The sequence below is a fragment of the Talpa europaea genome, assembly GCF_964194135.1.
Source record: "Talpa europaea genome assembly, chromosome: 15".
NCBI lineage: Eukaryota > Metazoa > Chordata > Mammalia > Eulipotyphla > Talpidae > Talpa > Talpa europaea.
Genome location: NC_140083.1, coordinates 46031372 through 46051966, shown reverse-complemented (window position 1 = coordinate 46051966; position 20595 = coordinate 46031372). Strand labels below are relative to the sequence as shown.

Here is a 20595-nt window from a genome sequence, read left to right as displayed (position 1 = left end):
GACTTATAGGTGGGGGACTCTGAAAGGTGATATAAGCCAGGGCAGGTGGCAGCTTGGGGCTCATTTGGACTGGACTCCCACACTCTCTGAGACACAAGCTCTGACACGTTTCCTGAGAAAGACCCTGTTCCTGATCTCCTGAGAAGAAAGAAGCCTTCAGCAGCTAACCTCTGAAAGATAAAGAGAAGCCAAGGAGCTTTGCGGATGCCCGCCAGCCACTCCTCCTCAGGCCTGCCTCTGACACTGCCTGAAAGGCGCACCAGGCTCTGGGCCTGTGTCTCAAGTTGCTGTTTGTTGTTGGTGTGGGCCAATGACTCACAAAGAGCTGTAATGCTAGTGACTGACATTAATGGTAACAGTGTCACCCAGCACTGCTGACAGATGACTGGCACTCTGTGTCCAGGTCACCCCTGAGAGTTGTTGATCATTCAGAACCACCTCCTGGTGCTCCTCCCGTCATGGCTATCTGGTTCAGCATGCGGTACTAGTAGTCCATCCCCACCTGCAGACTGGCTGGGGTTGCTATGGGGCCATCTCAGTGCTCCCCCACACCTGTGAGTACCTCCAGCTACAGTGAGTGGAGTCTGGCCCACTGCTGGCCAGCGGCATGCACTCCAGTTCCTCATTGATGAAATTGCCATCTTGGATGAGTGGTCTTTTGTTTAGGACTTCTGGACACTGTGGACACTATCTGGGGTGAGACTGCTGTGGTCTTAGAAATCCTTCCTTTTCTTTGCTTGTTAAATGAGCCCCTTTGTTGTTGTTCCCTGAGCCTAAGTGGTCTTGCCATTGTGCAAGTGGGTGAAGAACCCTCATTTCCTCTATTGGGCACTGTCGTGGACCTGATATAGACCCTCCATAGCCCTGTTACAGTATGAATTGAAGTTAGCAAACTGAGGGGTGTGGGAGACGGGGAGACCTAGGGATTGCAAATGATCTGTACAAATGTCTGCAGGTGAGAGCTCATGGCACAGTGTGAGTTTGCAGTGTGAGGAACAGAAGGTGGGAGAGGAGGTAATTGGAAGAGGTGACAAGAGTGTCGTGTTGGGTTCCAAGGAATGTGTGAGGGAGGGGGTTTCCCCACACCAACAAGCAATTCTTGGACACTGGCAGGGTGTTAGGGAATCCAGCTCAATTCTTCCACCATCTTCTACGGAATAGCATCAGATTGCAGAGGTTAAGGGCTCAGTTTCCCAGTGCTGCCCTCCATTTTAGTTGCCAGGCGCTTGCCTGTGCTTCTAACCAACCAAACTACAGATTGGAAGTCCACAGGACACCCACCTTAGGTTCAGTTACTTTGCTGTATTAGCTCAGAGAACTCTGGAAACTTGTTTGCTTGCTAGATGTGGTGCACCCATGCCCTCTCCAGTCACACCCTTCTCCCCAAGTGTTCACAATTTCATGAACCTGAAAGCTCCATGAAGCCCTTCCTTTGGGGGATTTTAGGAGGCTTCGTTACATAGACATGATCGATTAAATCTTTGACCTCATAGGCATAATTGCTGAAGTCATTGGTCATTGCAATTGAATTCAACCTGCAACCTCTCTCCCCTCCCCCAAAGGGTTGGGGTTCCAACCCTCTTCGCAAGTTGGTTTCCCTGAAAACAGGCCCTCATTTCTGTTACTTTCCTCTAAAATTTACCTTTATTAATGCAACTAGAGGCATATTTAATATTTTTAAAGCTTGGAAATTTCCAAGGCCAGGAACCACGTGTGACATGTACCGCAGGTGTGTGCTTCACCCTGCAGCAGTTAGGAAATGCTGTGTTTGTTATGGGTTCTGTAAGCTTGCTATCCTAACTGTTTGTAGTAGAAGAAAACATGTATTATCTTAAGAGCATATGGCTGAATTCTTTTTTTTTTTTAAAGATTTTTTTATTTATTTATATAAGCACTGGGTACAGTCAGAAACACAGGAGGGTTTGAGAATTCACCAGAGCCAGAGCGGGGAACGGAACAGGCAGACTGACGAAGTATACTGCTGAGGGGAGCAGCGGGCGTGGCAGGAGAGGTCTGTGCACCATGTGGAACCCTCGCCAGCGAATGGGGATCGAACTGGTGCTGCAGAGGCTGCGGGCAGCTTTGAAGCTCAGCACTCAACCGCTGCACCACCGGGGAGGCCCCATATGGCAGAATTCTTGATCAGTTATTTGACTAATTAATTCAATGTCTTCTGCTCCTGGCACACTACTGGACCCAGACACACAGCACATCCAGCTGTGTTATGACACAAGGATATAAAAATGACAGACAAAACAAACATGCTTCCTCTTCACATCAAACTTACATTTTTTTCCCCATAATCACCCACAATGTAATTGCACTGAAATAAATAATATGACACAAAGTAAAAGGCACTATGATGATGCAGGGTAGGAAGGGGCGCTAAAACTGGCCAAGGACACAGCCCAAATATTTTATCAGTCGCTGTCTGAGTTCGTCACTCAGGCTCAGAAAACAGCAATAATGGGATTTATTCCACAAACCAGAGAAAAACAAAGAGTTACCATGGCCAGCAATGGCTGTTTACCTTACCTGAAGCAATGTCCAGTGTTTTCAAGCCCTATACAAAAGTAGCTAAGATGGCATCTTCCTGCCACTGAGGATGCAGAGTTCTCCCGAACTACAGGCCACATGCTCAAGATGGCATCTTCCAGCCACTGCAGACCTGGAGCATGTGGCAGCCAGACTCTAGGCCAGGTTCCGACTCATGAAGACAACAGAAGACACAACTGGATATGCTCACCAGAGCTGCTGAGATGCCTCAGTGCAGCACCAGACAAGCAACACTCAAGACAGCTGCTGCAGAGACTGAACGACTGGACATATGGCCCCACTCATGCAGCTCAGAAAGGTGCCCAGCTCTGGGTCTTCGCCTTCCTTGCCAGGATGTAATAGCAGAAAACCAGAAACGGTTTCAGTTGTTTGGCTACTTGCAAAGCCTCTGAACTTTTCTTCTCTGAGGTTGGCTGTTGGAGCCTCTCCACATCCTTCTGCAATTCCGGGGTCAGCAATTTCGACCCTCACTGTGCAGATCTTCCAGAAGCCTGTTGTGGGCCTCTGTGAGGGTCGAAATTGCTGACCCCGGAATTGCAGAAGATCTAAAACTGCTGAATCCTAAATGCTGAGCACTCAAATGCTGAATCCAGAATACCAAGTAATCTGCTGCTGCAGTCCCTTATATTTCTTATCTTTCACTGCTCTACAAAATGTGATACTTGGGTCTCCCTGGTGGTGCAGGGTTTTGGGCACAGGACTGTGGGGCTATCTGCGGCCTCTGCAGCACTGGTTTGGTCCCATGCTGGCCTGGGGGCTGCCCACATGGCTCAGCAGACCGCTCCTTCTCGCCGACTCTTCCCCTCAGCAGTGTACTTCAGTAATTTCTCTTGTTCTGCTCCCCACTCTGTCTCTGGTGAGTCCTATCACTCCCACCCCCGACCCCCACATCTCTGGCCTCTAGCCCAGCTCTAGCATGCATAAATAAATAAATCTTTAAAAAAATGTAATACTTCTTAGCATTTCCTCTGGGGCTGTCCATACTCATCAGCCACCCTCTTCAGGAGCCACCACCTATAATAATAGTCTTTGGTTTCAGCCACCGGTTACAATATAAGACATAAAAGTGGAAGCAGAAAGACCTGTTTGTGTAAGTGGTTTGACTGGCATTGGTGGGGCAGGGTGAGCATTATTTAGATAAAGGTGGTAAAGGGGTGACATAGGAGGGTATCACCATCTGTGGGGTAAATGGAAGGATCAGGCTTTTATGACACTAGCCTCTGGCTATCACCTGCAGCCTTGATCGTGTTAATGCAGAAGGTGCTTGGGAGAGTGGGCACAGGGCACGTGTGCCTGATTGTGGACACCTGGAGCATGGGTATGGGCATGCGTAGTTGTGCACACCTGAGCCTGGAGGCCAGGGACATAAGGGCAGCGTTAATCAGACTGCTATGGGAAGATGGGTATGAGAGTTCAAGGGGAATGACTATAGAAGAGGCAAGACCATGAAAGGATGCCAGAAAGAACCCAGAAAAGAAAGCATGAAGATTCTCAGGGGGCTGGGATGCTTGCCAGCCTCCTGGCATTCCCAGACCCCCTGCCCGCCCTATGTCTGGTTGCCCCACGACACCATCCCAGGGGAGAAAGTAGCATGGACAGTCAGAGATGGGGAGATGCATTTAAGCTCATTAAAAGTTCATGTTCTTCCTGGACATGGAGTATAAGTGGAATGGTGACCATAGGTTGTCTAGAATATCGGACAGTCAAGAGAATGGAGCCAGGATGGCATTTATTGGAGGAAGGGGAATGTTTAAATTCCGGTTTGTTTTTACAGAGAGGTATGATTTGATCATATTTGCATATTTCAATGGATTTTTCTCATATTTTTATTGTTTTATATTTTTACATCATTTTTCATTTTTACACAATGTATGCATTTTCATCTTTGCTATAGTCCCCATACAATTCCCACCACCCTTGTTTTGATCCTACTCCTTCCTCTCGCAACCCCCCTATAGTGTGTCTCTGGTTTATGGTTGCTTGTTGCTTGTTGATTTTTACTTTATTATAATTAGTCTTTTTTCCTGGTCCCTAATTGAGGTTTTCTAAATTCCTGCTATGAGCGAGACCATCTGGTATTTTTCTTTTTTTTCTGTATGATTTTGCTGAACATGATCCCTTCCAGCTCCATCCATGTTGCTGCAAATTGCATGAGTTTATCTTTTTCATTGCTGACTAATATTCCACTGTGTGTGTATCACATCTTTTTGATCCAATCATCTGTTTTTGGACATGTGGGTTGATTCCATAGCTTACCTATTGTAAACAGTGCTACAATAAACAAAGGGGTGCAGGTACCGAGTGGGGAGCAGAACAGGTGGATCTTCTGAAATCCACTGTTGAGGGGGGCAGGGAGGGAGACATGAGAGGTCTGCTGTGCCCTATGTGGGTCAGCTACCTGGCCAAGGATCTTACTCAGGTCCAGGCCACAGCTGTGACGGCGCTGAGACTTAACCCCTAGGCTACCAGAGAGGCTAGTATTTGCATTTTTTTTTTAAAGTTTGCCAACTACTTTTTTTTTTTAAAGATTTATTTATTTATACAAGCAATGGGTACAGTCAGAAGCATCGGAGGGTGAGAGAATTCACCAAAGCCAGAGCGGGGAACAGAACATGCAGACTGATGAAATACACTGCTGAGGGGCGCAGCAGGCACGGCAGGAGAGGTCTGCGAGCCATGTGTGACCCTTGCTGGCGGCCAGGGATCGAACAGGCTCAGCAGAGGCTGCAGGCAGCTTCACAGCCCAGCGCTCAACTGCTGCGCCACCAGGGGAGGCCCTCCTTTTTTCTTTTTAAGATTTATTTATTTATGCATACAAGAACTGGGGTACAGGCCAGAGGTGTGTGTGGGGGGGTGAGAGTGTTCACCAGAGCCAGAAGAGGCAAAGAGACTGAAATACACTGCTGAGGGGAGCAGCGGGCGAGTCAGGAGAGGTCTGTTGCACTTTGTGTGTAGCTCCCTGGCTGGGGATCGACTCATGCTGCAGTGGCTGCGGATTGCTTCATAGGTTGCGTCTTAACCCCTTGCGCCACCAGGGAAGCCCAGTATTTCATTTTTAAAGGTAACTTTGTTCATGACTTCCACTTCTGCTCCACTTTATTCTTTCTTCCACATGGCAGCCAGTATTTGCATTTTTAAGGTAACACTGGCTGCCATGTGGAAGAAAGAATAAAGTGGTGCAGAAGTGGAAGTCATGAACCAATAATTTGTAGTAGTTCAAAGGAGGTGTTGGTAGCATGGACAAGGACAGAGGCAATAGTTACTGGAAAACTGGATAAATTGACAATTTGATGTAATTATGAGGAAGTTGAAGAGTAGGGTTTAAGAATGCCTTCAATTTCTGGAAGCTGTGTTTTCATAGATGACTAGAAAAATTGAGAGTCAGATCAAAAGTCAAGTAAAATAGTTCAAGAGGTGCGAGAAAGAGGTTAAAAAATGGAAAAAACTCTAAATAGGAAGTAAGAATTTGAGGAAAACTACTTTCATAGTCCAAGTTAGCTTCAAAGACTTAAACAGTTCACCATGGGAAAGAAAAAAATTCTTTGTTTCTGGGGAAGAGAAAAGAGACAGGAGTGGAAGTGGGGGGCCCTGGAAGGGATGACAGTCACTGAGAAACCCCTTAGTGGAACCATTACTTTTGAGAACAGAACTGTATTGTGGATGATAATTTTTAGTGTTGATACTGCCTACCCGTGGAGCCAGTTTCATCACCTTCAATTCTGAAACAAATCACATCACTAGGGAGGGAATATTTTGTGTTAGTAGGTTTTTTTTTTGTTTTGTTTTGTTTTGTTTTTACTTTTTTCAATTTTTTTTAATTTTCTTACATTATTCAATTTTGTACAATATTTGACTGCTCCCCTCAGTTGTGTTAGTAGGATTTATGATCAAACAGAAATAGGGCTGAATTCCTTGCCCAGGACTCCTTGTTATGACAGAAATGCGGATGAAGAGAAGACAAGAAAAGAATTCATTTACCCCAAGAATTTGCAGAAATCTTGGAAACTGGATTTTCAGCCAATCTGGTCCTCAAGAGACAGGAAAACCCCTAATTGGCATTAAAATGCATAATCTCTAGTTATCTTTCTCTAAAACTGGCTAATATCAAGGCCATTGACCAGTACTTTTTGCAGAGATACTAGTATTTTATAACCAACTGAACCAGTTTGCTCAGATTTTAACAAGATATTGTTATTGATTTCATTAATCAAGCAAGAATTGCAAACCTAGACGCTTTCCAGGACCAGCAGACACAGCTTTGCCTACCGTAAAGCAGAACATTCATTCCACACACAATTATTAAAAATTCAAAGTTAAAATACTTGCAGACCTAAAGTATTACAGAAACTATTTTTTAACTATTATGAAAAATATTAACCTTAACCATTAATTTTTCATCCCGTAATATATCTAGAGATCTATGAATGGAATCAGCGGTTTCTTATAGTTACAAAAACACATCTATTTTTAAATTGAGCTTTCCAAATTTTCCTCTATGAGGATAATTTGGACACAATGGAAATGGGCTTTGGCAAGCCCCCAATACCCAAACAAGCTCAGTAACCTTAGTTAAAACACTTGGCTACTTTAAGTATCACTTTCATCTTCAATGAAAGGGAAATAAAAGGGGGCCTCCCTGATGGCCTAAGGGTTAAGGCTCAGCACTATCACCCCTCCGTGCAGAGTTTGATCCCTGGCCAAGGAGCTGGCCCACAGAGGGCACAGGAGACCACTCCTTTCTTGCTCGCTGCTCCCTTCAGCAGTGTACTTCAGTCATCCTCCTGTTCTGCTCCCCACTCTGTCTCTGGTGAATCCTCTCACCTCCCACCTCTGGCCTGTACCCCAGTTCTTCTATGCAAAAAAAAAGGGACATGAAAAGACTATTTCATAGGACCATAGTCAGAAAATAAGATAATATATAGACTTTCAGAGCCCTGGACCTGGTACAAAGTGGGCAGTCAATAAATATTAGCTGTTTTTAGGGAAGGCGCCTTATCCAAGTAAAATTCATTCAGTTTCTTGCTCAAAACATCAAAATTGAATACATTTCTAAGCACTGGGAATTGAGCAGTGAGCAAAACAAAATTCTTGCCCACAAGGAATTTAATAATTTTGGTGAAAAGAACATTAAGTAGAATTGTCCATTTTGATAGTTTCCACAAACTGTTAGTGTCTTTGCAAAATGAACTGTGGCACGTCTTAAAATTACTCAATTAGTTCAGTCTTGCACAACCCAATTAATAATCTTTCCTAGGCATATGACATTTATTTATCTTCTGTGACATTCAGCGTTAAGATTTTTAGACCATAACATTTCTCTTTAAAAGATCTCAAAGGCCTCCCTGGTGGTGCAAGGGGTTAAGCACCACACTATGAAGCAATCCAAAGCCTCTGCAGCACAAGTTCGATCCCCAGACTGCCAGGGAGCAACCCACATGGTGAAGCAGGCCTCTCCTGTCTTGCCCATTGCTCTCCTCAGCGGTGTGTTTCAGTCAGTCTGCGTGTTCTCTTCCCCACTCTGTCTCTGGTGAATCCTCTCTCCTCCCCGCATCTCTGGCCTGTGCCCTAGTTCTTGTATGCATAAATAAATAAATATTTAAAAAAAAAACAAAACTCAATAAAATAGTTTCATCCCTTGGTTTCTTCCAGGATGATCCTCTGCTAATAGAAATAACAGAATGTTAAAGATACTATAGCTTAAAATGAGCTTAAATTATCACTTCATTCTGTTTTTCAGTTGAGACACTGAAGCCCAGAATATAAGTAACTTTAGCAAAGGCTAACATCTAAAACAGATGCTTCTCCTGGTGTTCACTTCATTAGTGGAGACATGTGCCTGTGGTATCTTAAGTGTCATAATTGGTGAAAAACGGACTGATCTGAACGATTACTGTTTTTGCTAACAGCTGGATGCCAATGGCGAGCTGCTGATCCGCAACGCCCAGCTGAAGCACGCGGGCCGGTACACGTGCACAGCACAGACAATCGTGGACAATTCCTCAGCTTCTGCTGACCTTGTGGTGAGAGGTAAGAATTTCAACACTTTCAAATCACAAAACCAAAGATATCTGACTTGCATAAATATATATGTTTACACATTGATATTCTGATGCAAATTTCTTATATACTTAGTCTTCATCCTTGAGAACAGCTTTTCATTCATGCTTAAGAATGATTTAGGCCATATAAGTAGTTGACAACATTGATTTTGTTTGTTTTACTAGCTACATGTCTTCTAGATACTTACACCATGTACCTCCTACTAATTGTTTATGCTTTTATGCTTAGTATTTGCCAGGAGTATTCTTTTCCTACTAATATTGAGTAGAGCACTATTAGTTTTCATTTTGGAAAAATATACTGGCAGTGTTGGTATAAGCTTAAATGTTTTCTGTTTATCACTATCATCTTAGAATAAAAGTTAATATATACATATTTCTGTTCCCCACTAATGCTTTTGTTCTGAGAAGTAACAGAACTGGAAATGTGCTGTGACACATGCTTGTTGAAAATTCAGCCCTAATGAGCTGTGAGGCCCGCTGCAAACATGCCCCACCTTCTTTGAAATGATCCATTGGCCCTTGACTCACTGCCTACAAAGTCAAGACCATTCCTTTTAGCTTTACACCCAGCAAGTCCTACGCCTTGACCTCAGCCTGTAAACCCCAGCTGTCATCTCATTTTTCTCAGAACCAATCCTCTGTCCAGGTCATCCACAAATAATCCTTAGTATTTCAACCTCTGTTCCTTGTTTTACAGTCTTTCTTGCATATCCCTATCTCACCATTTATTGACCAAATCTTAATCTTTCATGGCTTGGCTCAAGTGTTACCAAATTCAGAGTCCTTTCCTGATGTTCCAAATATGAAGGCCTCTCAAACTTTTACAACATTTAGCACTTTCTTGAATGTGTTATTTACCAATTTGTGCACGTAAGTTATCTCCTCTACTAAGTTGTGAAATTCACATATTCATTGTTTTATTCATATTTAGTTTGCTATGGAATTCCATTGCATAGTTTCTTAGCTCTACTTTTCTCTCTCTCAGTGTCAATTTCTCATTTTTAAAAATTTTCATCTGTTGAGGGGGAGAGGATGTCTTGAACAAACTCTACAAACACAGGTTTTATGGACGGCACCACTAGCCCAGACCAAAGAGATCCAAGACACCAATGACTGCAAATCCCATAATGCATCACCACTGAAGGGAGGATTACTGGGAACTGAGGGTGGAGTTAAGCAGCCAGCCTTGGTATATAACCAGACATGTGAGCCTTGGGGCCCCCTTAGTTTTTCACCTGCATTTAGTGTGCTTTTGGGGCCCCAGTTCAGAACAGCTGGTAGAACACATTCACCAATTTATCTCTGTCTTTCTTCATTTCCCCTTTTTTTGTAAATAAGCCCTTTATTTATCTTTTTGTGTGTGCCAGCAGTTGAGTCTCATTGTAAGTCCCTTTTAAGCACACAGGTGAGGACCACAGTCAGGCAACCCCTTTTCACATTGGGGTTGTACTATAACATATCTATACTAAAAATATGTATTGACCATTAATTGCACATTTCGGTCAGTAGACAAAATGAAAAATGTAGTTTATCTTAATGTCCCTTCCAGATCCAGACCAATATAATTTCCCACATCTCATATGCTCCTTCATTTCTCTTTAGAGCAGTGGTGATACGGAACCACTAAGTTACATGATGACAAGGCTGAAATCCTTTTATTCCAGTTGAATGTATTCTCTGATAGAGTAATAAGCAGTCAGGCTGAATTTTCTTCATCCTGATTAGACATTTATTCCACATGACACTTCATAAACTAATAAAGCCCCAAGGTTGCAAAATTAAAGTTGCAAAATTAAAGGAAGAAATTTCTTTTTGTTTAGTATTTCCATTTAAAATATTTTGTTATCTAGGACATCTGTTGTCTTTGAGAATTATCAGGGATAGTTGCCTGGTTCACTGTTCTTTCTAGTTCTACTATAGCTGTTAGGGTATTTCCAGCAACAGCTTATGTACATATTTAACTGGAATTGTTAGCATATTAAAGAAATTTTCATTAATGTTTCAGTAGAGGTTATATTAAACTGCATGAACATCAGTGTCTTCATATAATTACATTGTAGTAAACTCCCTGTGTTCAGAGGAAAGAGAAATTTCCACAAATGTAATGGAAGAATGTTAATAATACCCACACATAGTTAGGCAATTAAAAATATTCATGCTGTGTATTTTTATGAAGGTAAACACAATAAAAAGAGCTATAGTAGATATGATTTGGAGGTGGTAATGCCTTTTTTTTCTTCTCTAAAACCTTTTGGCCCTGGGAAAAATCCCTTAAAGCAATGTAACTTGGCAAGTACACTTAGTTGACATATGATACAGCCTTTTAAGTCCCTGTGCTATAAGGATTATGCTCATAAAACTTACGTGATCATAAAGCACTACAGGTAAATGACCAGTATTGCTAACCACTGCTAAACTCTACAGAGTCATAATCATTCTCCAAACTTCATTCTTAATAACGTAAAAGGAATTCATTTTAAATCAAGATAAATTTTCTATTGAAAGCCAATTACATTTCTGTGTAACATGTGTCAAATATGTCTATAAAGTACATCTTCAAATGTACTTTGTATAAATCATAGAATATAAAATTAATAGTTTTCTAATTTCTTATAACAACGGTGAATAATAAAATATATTATGCCATAAATAATATTATTATTGGCCCATTTATCTACTTTGATATTTTTCCCATCTAAATCAGAAAATCATAACCTGGAATCCACAGGCAGACTTCAGGCGTTCATAGAACTGAAATTTTATGCTAAATTTCATGTATGTATGTATAGATAATCCTGGGAAGAGGATTCAGAATTTTTATCAGATTTCTAGTCAACGATAGCTCAAAAGTCATTAAAAATGTGATATAGTACTCTTCTTTCTTTTTATCTCATATAGATCATGAGTCTCTAGAGAGAAACTAAGAATGACTATTCATTTCATGCTCAAGTATTAGAAAAGCTAATAAATTCTGCATGGTAAGATCTCATAGCACATTTAGATTGTGAATTGCTTTCAAAAAACTCAATTTTCACTTAATACTTTAAGAATATATCTGTTTCCCAAAATGTACTAAACAAGTTATAAATAATAACATTATACTTCTATAAGAACTTGCCACATTTGAGAGGAAATAATTCTTGTTCATATTCAGATACTAGCGATCTAAACTGCAGATCATGAAATTAATTCAATGGGAGAAATGATGAGCAAAATAGAGAGGGGAATAATTTCTCTGAGGATCACTAAGAAAATTTTTGATAATCTGGTTTAACCCCAAACTTTATTTTTTTTTTTGAGATGTAATGGCTCTTTTTTTTTTTTTTAATAGAGGCATGTTTTTATTTATTTATTTGTTTGTTTGTTTTGTTTATACATGCACTGGGTACAGTCAGAAGCATGGGAGGGTGAGAGAATTCACCAGAGCCAGAGCGGGGAGCAGAGCAGGCAGAAGGACCGAAGTGCACTGCTGAGGGGAGCAGCGGGCGGCAGGAGAGGTCTGCACGCCATGTGGGACCCTCCTCTGGTGGCCGGGGAGCAGCCGGGGATCGAACCGGCGCCGCAGATGCCGCGGGCAGCTTCGCAACCCAGCGCTCAACCGCTGCGCCACCGGGGAGGCCCCTAACCCCAAACTTTAATTCTTTGACAGTAGACTGAACCAAAGGTAGAGTTATTCAGGCATAACTTAGACAATCTGGATTTTTTCAGCTTATGTTTCCTTGAAGAAAATGAAAGCTTAGTGAAAATTGTGGTGCTTTTATGTCCTCTGTGTGTGTGAATGTGTGTCTATGTCTATAATTATGTGTGGTAAGCGATAAAAGTGATTTGCGTGAGAAAAAAGAATATTGTATATTTTACTCTATCATTTTTATTAGGGTAACATTGCTTTACAATATTGTACATGATTTAGGGGAACAGGTTCACATTTCTCCAGATGTGTTATTACACTACACCACCATGTAAGCATGCACATAAAAACAAATTTCTTGCCTTTGCATTTCATCATTATTTTAAATTGAGTCTATAATGGTGGCAATTAATTTGTTAAATCTGAGTGCTGCTAAATGCAACACAAACTACATTTAGGATAAACATAACCAATGGAAAAATGTAAGACTAGTTCTGATTTTGCAGAGCTTTTTACCCACAGAAAATTTACTTTCTGTATTACCAGCATAATGTATGGTAGAAGTAAGAAATAAGGAAGAACAGTAGTAACCATTGCCGAAAAGTCTAGGAAAGTCTAGGAAGTGGCCCCAGTAATCAGATACCAGCCATTGTCATTATGTAGCAGCCATAAATGCTTACTGATAAAAAGTTTAAGCATTTCAATTTATTTTCCCACTTCATCCAGTTCTGCAAACAGTTTAAAATTGTGTTTCATTTTGATTTCCAATGCTACCTTGTATATTAGTTCTACCATTTCACTTTGGAGATTTTTCAGCTAGTCTCTCTATACTATAGATTATTTTTGCAAAAGTAACCTTACTTCAAACAGTATTTTTTCTGGAAGTCCAATATACAGAACTCAACATACACTGATATCAATTCATTTTTCAGAAAAACTATTTAACTAAAAGTATGAAAAACTTTGGATAAATCAATAGACATTCTTCCACACAGCATTGGCAGCAGCCTAAGACTACCCTATCTGATAATAGTGGTCTTCAATCAGCCCTCTCAGGATTTCAACAAATTTAGATAAATCAAATATGAAATTATGCAAAATGTGACAAACCACATAAACAAACCATAATGAAAGAGAAGCAAGAGAGGGCAAACAACTAATTGGAATCCAAAATATTTCAGAAGTATCACCATCAGAATAAATATAAAAATAGGCCCTCTCTGGTGGCACAGAAGTTAAAGTCAACTCTATCAAGCTATTGGCAGCCACTACAGTATGAGTTTGATCCCTGTCCAGGGAGCTGACCCTCAAAGGGCACAGCAAACCTCTCCTGTCTTGTCCACTGCTCCCCTAAGCAGTGTATCTCAGTACATCTGCCTGTTCTGCAACACAGTCTGTCTCTGGACCTTTAGCTTACCCCCCAGTTCTTGTATGAATGAATGAATGAATGAATGAATAAATAAATAAATATTTAAAAAAAATTAGGATAAAAATAACCATGCCAAAATCTTTGAAGAAATGATGGAAATGGATTGGTAACAAGATGATATTAAAATAAGGCAGTTTTTGGGGAAAAAAGACTACCCCTAAATGAAAAACACAGGCATTGAGAGTAAAAGGATAGCCTAAGCAATAATTAAAGATAGATTAGTTAAGGATTAGAGACTTAGAATCTAGAAATGAGAAAATTACCTATTTCTTAGAAAAACAAATTATGAAAAAGAGGTATCATTAAAGATATACTGAGAATATGGTATTTGTTAAATTGGATTACCAGAAGAAATACTAGAGAAAGTAGGAGAGAAGCAATTTTCAAAAAAGATAATGACTACACATTTAGGAAAATAAGGATAAATATAATGCCTCATTTTCAAGACTCACAATAAAGAAGAAAAATAATAAAAATAAATTAATAAAACTGGAGAACTTTCAAGACAGAAGATTATAAGAGCAACAAGAGTGAAAAAATTATATATTTTATAAAATTGTAGCAATACACTGACAGTACATAACTCAGCCATAGCAATAAAAATCACAAGGGATTCTTTTTTTTTTTTTTTAAAGATTTATTTATTTATTTATACAAGCACTGGTTACAGTCAGAGGCATGGGAGGTTGAGAGAATTCACCAGAGCCAGAGTGGAGAGTAGAACAGGCAGAGGACGAAGTACACTGCTGAGGGGAGCAGCAGGCGGCAGCTTCGCAACCCAGCGCTCAACCGCTGCACCACCAGGGAGGCCCAAAAATCACAAGGGATTTGGTGGACCCACATTTTAAGATGGCACCCCAGGATTCTTGCTTTCTGGTAATCCCTCTCACAGTTAGAACTGGTTTCTATGGCAGCAGTAGTGACAGTGCTGAACACTCTCTGAAATCACATTGCTTCCTCTGCTTTGATTTTTGAATCCTCAGTCAGATCGAAGCCAGTTGCTGTGTCATGAAGACATTTCACCAGCCTTGTTGAGAAACCTACACGGGAAGAAAGTGAAGCTTCCAAATGATAATCGCACTAATGTCCCACTCGTTAGAGTGAGCTTTCAGACATCAGGTCCCACAGCCCTAGTCAAGCTTCAGATGACTGTAGTCCTGGCCAATTTTTGATTATACCTTTCATGAGACACCCTGGTCAAGAACTATTCACCCGAGTCATTTAAGAATTCTTAATCCTGGCCTCCCTCGTGGGTTAGGGGTTAAGGGTCAGTGCTATCACCACGGCAGCCTGAGCTCTATCCCCTGTCAGGGAGCTGACCCACTTATGACAGTGGCCCATGTGGAGAGAAAAGACTTAACTCCTTGAATTTGTACCCTCATATTCATTGTAGTAGTATTGCCTAAAGCACTAAATCACCCCAAATGAGATCGTTTCAGAAGCTCTGTGGTTAGTCCCAGGGACCACTCAATTTGACTGGCAGGTATCAACACTAAGAAGGGAACAAAAAATCCTCCCAGTGGCCTAGGGGTTAAGTCTCAGGACCACCACTGTGGTCCAAGTTCCATCCCCTGTCAGGGAGCTCACACATGTGGCACAGAAGACCTCTCCTGTCTCACCTGCTGCTCCCTTTAGCAGTGGAATTCAGTCAGTCTGCCTGTTCTGCTCCCTACGCTGTCTCTGGTAAATCCTCTTACACATACCCTCTCCCCATCTCTGGCCTACATCCAGTTCTTTGATGGAAAAAAAGGATAAATATAAATAAAAGTATTTTAAAAAGGAGAACAAAAATGAAATCCAATAAACTTTCCCTAGGAACTACTATAAAAATTTACATAAGTTGACAAGAGATTGTATACCTTTCTTGTTATTATTACATGTAAAGTTGTTTATAGGGATATCAATGGAATAGTTTTTTCTATCAGGAGAGAGAATATTTTGACATCAATTTTAAATGGTTTTGTACTAGTGAAAGGTAATTTCAGAATCAATTGTTTAAAACAGAAGTATGTTTAAAAGGATCAAAGGAGGGCCTCCCCTGGTGGTGCAGGCAGTTGAGCACAGCGCTGTGAAGCTGTCCACAGCCTCTAAAGCGCAGGTTACATCCCGCTGGCCGGCCTGCCGGGGCCCACATGGTGCCGTGGACCTCTCCTGTTGCACCTGCTGCTCCCCTCAGCAGTGTATTTCGTCAGTCTGCCTGTTCTATTCCCTGCTCTGTCTCTGGTGAATTTTCTTACCCTCCCATGCATCTGGCGCGTACCCCTGTTCTTGTATAAATAAATAAGTAAATCTTTGAAACAAACAAATAAATAAATAAATAAACAAACAAATAAATAAATAAATGGATCAAAGGAGTGTAGAATTCAACCAACCATAAATTCCTTAATGTATTTATAGTATGTTTATAATTCAGAACTGTTGCTGTTTTAAAAAACACAGTTATCATACTGGAAGTGTATTTATACTTCCTATGTAAAGATCCAAGTTGAGAGAACTGATATAGATTATCTTTTGTTTTTGTTGTAATTAATGCTTTATATACAGTGTATTTTAGGTTGTTTTCTCAAGTCTGGTTTGGCACATATGAATAACCTGTGTGAATATTCTTTTTTTTTTTTAAGATTTATTTTTTATATACAAGAAATGGGGTACAGGCCAGAGTTGGGGGTGAGAGGATTCACCAGAGACAGAGTGGGGAGCAGAACAGGCAGATTGACTGAAACCCACTGCTAAGAGGAACAGTGAGTGAGACAGAAGCGATCTGCTGTGCCCTATGTGGGTCAGCTCCCTGACTGGGGGATCGATAACATTCCTTATTTTTTTAATCTTACAATCATATTTTAATAGAACAAAGTTGCTATAATCATGAACATGAATAGACTCTTGGCAGTACAGGTTATTTATTTTTATTTTTAATTATTTTATATGTTTTTACATCATTTTTCATTTTAGTACAAGGTATGCATTCTCATCTAGGTTATAGTCCCGGTAAAATTCCTACCACCCATTCACCCATGAACTATCACCAAGGTCCCTGTGCTCTTCCCACCCTTGTTTTGATCAGTCTCATTGTTTAGCAGTGATATTGTTGAGACTTAACCCTTAGGTCACCAGGGAGGCCCCTCTTCCCACATTCTTAAGGAGTCATTTTGTTTAATGACTAATCCCCATTTACATTCTGTGTTGGGTAAGTTAAGTAAGGTAACAGGTAACATAGTCAAATAACTTGAAGGAAGCTGTCAACATATTTTTTTTTAATCTGAATAATATTGCTATATTTATAACCATCATAATGGTCTTTTTTTTTTTTTTACAGAAAATGCTCTTGAGTATTTATTACTCCCAGCTGTTTTGTATTATTAGAGTTTCTATCCAGAGCATACTCTCTTTACTGCTTAGGCTAAATTAATTTTGATGCATTTAATTGGAGACACTGTTCCACTTTATTTTAAAAGTATGAAATATACATTTTCTTTGAGATAAAGTTGTTCTAATAGTTTCAGTAGTAAATCATGTATTTATTATATCTTTTTTTTCAATTTATTCACAGAAAATATATGAATTTTCTGCATTTATTTCAAATTTGAATATACAATTTAAAATCAAGAATTAATCTTAAAGCTCATCTAGACAGTCTCACCCTTTCATTTTGCTATTTATACTCTGACACTGAGATTTGTCCTGAATACTAATTTACTTAGTGATAATCACATTGGAATCCCAGTTTTTTTATTTTTTATTTAAATTTTATTTTTATATTCCCCATACAATTACAACCCCTTTATTTTGACCCCAATCCCTCCCCTCCCCACCTCCCATCCCCCATAGAGTGTCTCTGGTTCATAGTTGTTTGTTGATTTTGATATTTTCTTTCTTAGGGTTATTCTTTTTCCTGGTCCCTTATTTAAGTTTTCTAGATTCCTGCTATGAGTGAGACCATTCGGTATTTTTCTTTTTCTTTCTGGCTTATTTCGCTGACCATGGTCCCTTCCAGCGCCATCCATGTTGCTGCAAATTGCATGTGTTTATCTTTTTTGAATGCTGAGTAATATTTCATGGTATATATGTACCACATCTTCTTGATCCAGTCATCTATTTTTGGGCATTTGGGTTGTTTCCAAAGCTTAGCTATTGTAAGCAGTGCTGCTATAAACATAGGGGTGCCAGTGCTCTTTGGAATTGATGTTTCTGTGTCCTTTGGGTAAATACCTAGGAGTGGAATGGCTGGAATATATAGAAGCTCTATGTTTAGTAGGTCCAGAAATCTCCACACAGCTCTCCATAGTGGTTGGACCAGTTTGCACTCCATCAACACTGCAGGAGAGATCATATTTCTCCACAACCTCACCAACATTTGTTGTTGCTAGTTTTTTTAATATGTGCCATTCTCACTGGTGTAAGATGGTAACTCATTGTAGTTTTTATTTGCATTTCCCTGATTACAAGTGATGTTGTACATTTTTTCATATGCCTGTTGGTCATTTGCATTTCCTCTTCAGAGAAGTTTCTTTTTAGCTCTTCTGCCCATTTTTTGACCGGATTATTTTCTTTGTTGTTGTTGAGTCTCATCAGCTCTTTGCAGATTTTTGTGATCAGTATTTTATCGTTAGTGTTGTGTGTAAAATTGTTCTCCCAGTCGGTGGGGTTTCTCTTTGTTTTGGTTATTGTCTCTTTTGCTGTGCAGCTCTTTAATTTGATGTAGTCCGAGCTCTTTATCTTTGCCTTCACTATCACTGCTTTGGGTGATGTGTCTGTAAAGATGTCTTTGATGTGCATATCACGTAGTGTTTTGCCTATATTTCCTTCTATGTATTTTATGGTTTCAGGTCTTATGTCTAGTTCTTTAATCCATTTTGAGTTGATTTTTGTGTATGGTGTGAGGTAGTGGTCAAGCTTCATTCTTTTGCATGTAGTGACCCAGTTTTCCCAACACCATTTATTGAACAAACTTTCTTTGCTCCAATGCATAGTCTTTGCTCCTTTGTTAAAGATTAGTTGACCATAAATCTGTGGGTTTATTTTTGGATTTTCCATTCGATTCCATTGGTCTGTGTGGCTGTTCTTGTTCCAGCATTTGATTCCATTGGTCTGTGTGGCTGTTCTTGTTCCAGTACCATGCACTTTTGATGATTATGGCTTTGTAGTATAGTTTGAAGTCTGGGAGTGTGATGCCTCTATTCTCTTCTCTTTTTTTTTTTTTTTTTTCAGGAGAGCTTTGGCTATTCGGGGTTTTTGGTGATTCCATATGAATTTCATCAATAATTGTTCTATTTCTTTCAAGAATGACATTGAAATTTTCATTGGAATAGCATTGAATCTGTAAATTGCTTTTGATAGGATGGCCATTTTAATAATGTTTATTCTTCCAATCCATGAGCAGGGGATGTCTTTCCATTTCTTTGTGTCTTCTTCTGTTTCTTTTAACAGTGTTTTATAGTTTTCTTTGTATAGGTCCTTTACCTCTTTTGTTACATTTATTCCCAAGTATTTGATTTTTTTGTTTCAATAATAAGGGATTTTTTTTTGATTTCTTCTTCAGATTTATTGTTTGTGTATATGAAGGCTACTGACTTTGGCATGTTGATTTTGTATCCTGCCACTTTACTGAACTGATTGATTAGTTGAGTTAGTTTTTCTGTGGAGTTTTTGAGGTTCTCTATGTATATTATCATATAATCTGCAAATAGTGATAGTTTGCCTTCTTCTTTTCCTATTTGGATTCCTTCTATGTCTTTCTCTTGTCTTGCTGCTCTGGCTAGGACTTCCAGGATTATATTGAAAAGCAGTCGTGAGAGTGGACATCCTTGTCTTGTTCCACATCTTAATGGAAATGCTTTCAGCTTTTCATCATTGAGAATGATACTGGCTGTTAGCTTGTCATATATGGCCTTTATGATGTTGAGGTCTGTTCCTTGTATCCCAAGAATTTCAAGGGCTTTTATCATGAATGTGTATTGTGCTTTGTTGAAAGCTTTCTCAGCATCTATTGATATTATCATATGATTTTTATATTTCTTTTGTTGATGTGTTGGATAACGTTGATTGATTTTCGGATGTTGAACCATCTTTGTGTCCCAGGAATGAATCCTGCTTGGTTGTGGTGAATTATCTTATGGATACATTGTTGGATTCTGATAGCTAAAATTTTTTTGAGGATTTTTGCATCAGTGTTCATTAGTGAGATTGGCCTGTAGTTTTCTTTTTTTGTGTTGTCCTTGTTCAGTTTTGTTATTAGTGTAATGTTGGCTTCATAGAACGTGTTTGGTATTATCCCTTCCTTCTCAATTTTTTGGAAGAGTTTGTGAAGGATAGGCACTAATTCATCTCTGAATGTTTGGTAGAATTCATTTGTAAATCCATCAGGTCCTGGGCTTTTGTTTTTGGGAAGGTTTTTGATTACCATTTCAATTTCGCCGCTTGTCATTGGTCTGTTTAGAAATAGAACTATTTCTTCTTTATCTAGCTTTGGGTGATTGTAGAGTTGTAGGAATTTGTCCAACTCCTCTAGATTGTTGAACTTGTTTCCCTATAACTGTTCATAGTAGTTTCTGATATTCTTTTGATTTCTGCTGTGTCCGTTGTGATTTCTCCTCTTTCATTTGTGATCCTGTTTTTTTGTGCTTTTTCCCTTTTTTCCTTTGTGAGCCTCTCTAGGGGTTTGTCTATTTTATTTATTTTTTCGAAGAACCAGCTCTTGGTTTCATTGATCTTTTGGATTGTTTTTTTAGTTCAATTTCATTTATTTCTGCTTTGGTTTTTATTATTTCTTTTCTTCTACTGGTTTTGGGTTTTTTTTTGTTGTTCTTTTTCTAGATCTTTGAGTTTCGAGATTAGGTTGTTTCTTTGAGTTCTTTCTTGTTTTTTGATGTGAGCTTCTATTGCTATATATTTTCCTCTTATTACTGCTTTTGCTGCATCCC

General features: G+C 39.7%; 1 protein-coding gene across 3 annotated transcripts in view; it reads left to right on the top strand.

The window, feature by feature from the left end:
- Positions 1 to 20595, top strand: part of CNTN1 (contactin 1) — a gene marked incomplete at both ends in the record, with an annotated part of 185035 nt that overhangs the window by 54567 nt on the left and 109873 nt on the right. For all 3 annotated transcript variants that reach the window (XM_084255481.1, XM_084255480.1, XM_084255482.1), the window contains one exon: positions 8463 to 8583. In XM_084255481.1, the coding sequence (XP_084111607.1) occupies positions 8463 to 8583 (121 nt within the window). The remainder of the gene's footprint in view (positions 1 to 8462; positions 8584 to 20595) is intronic.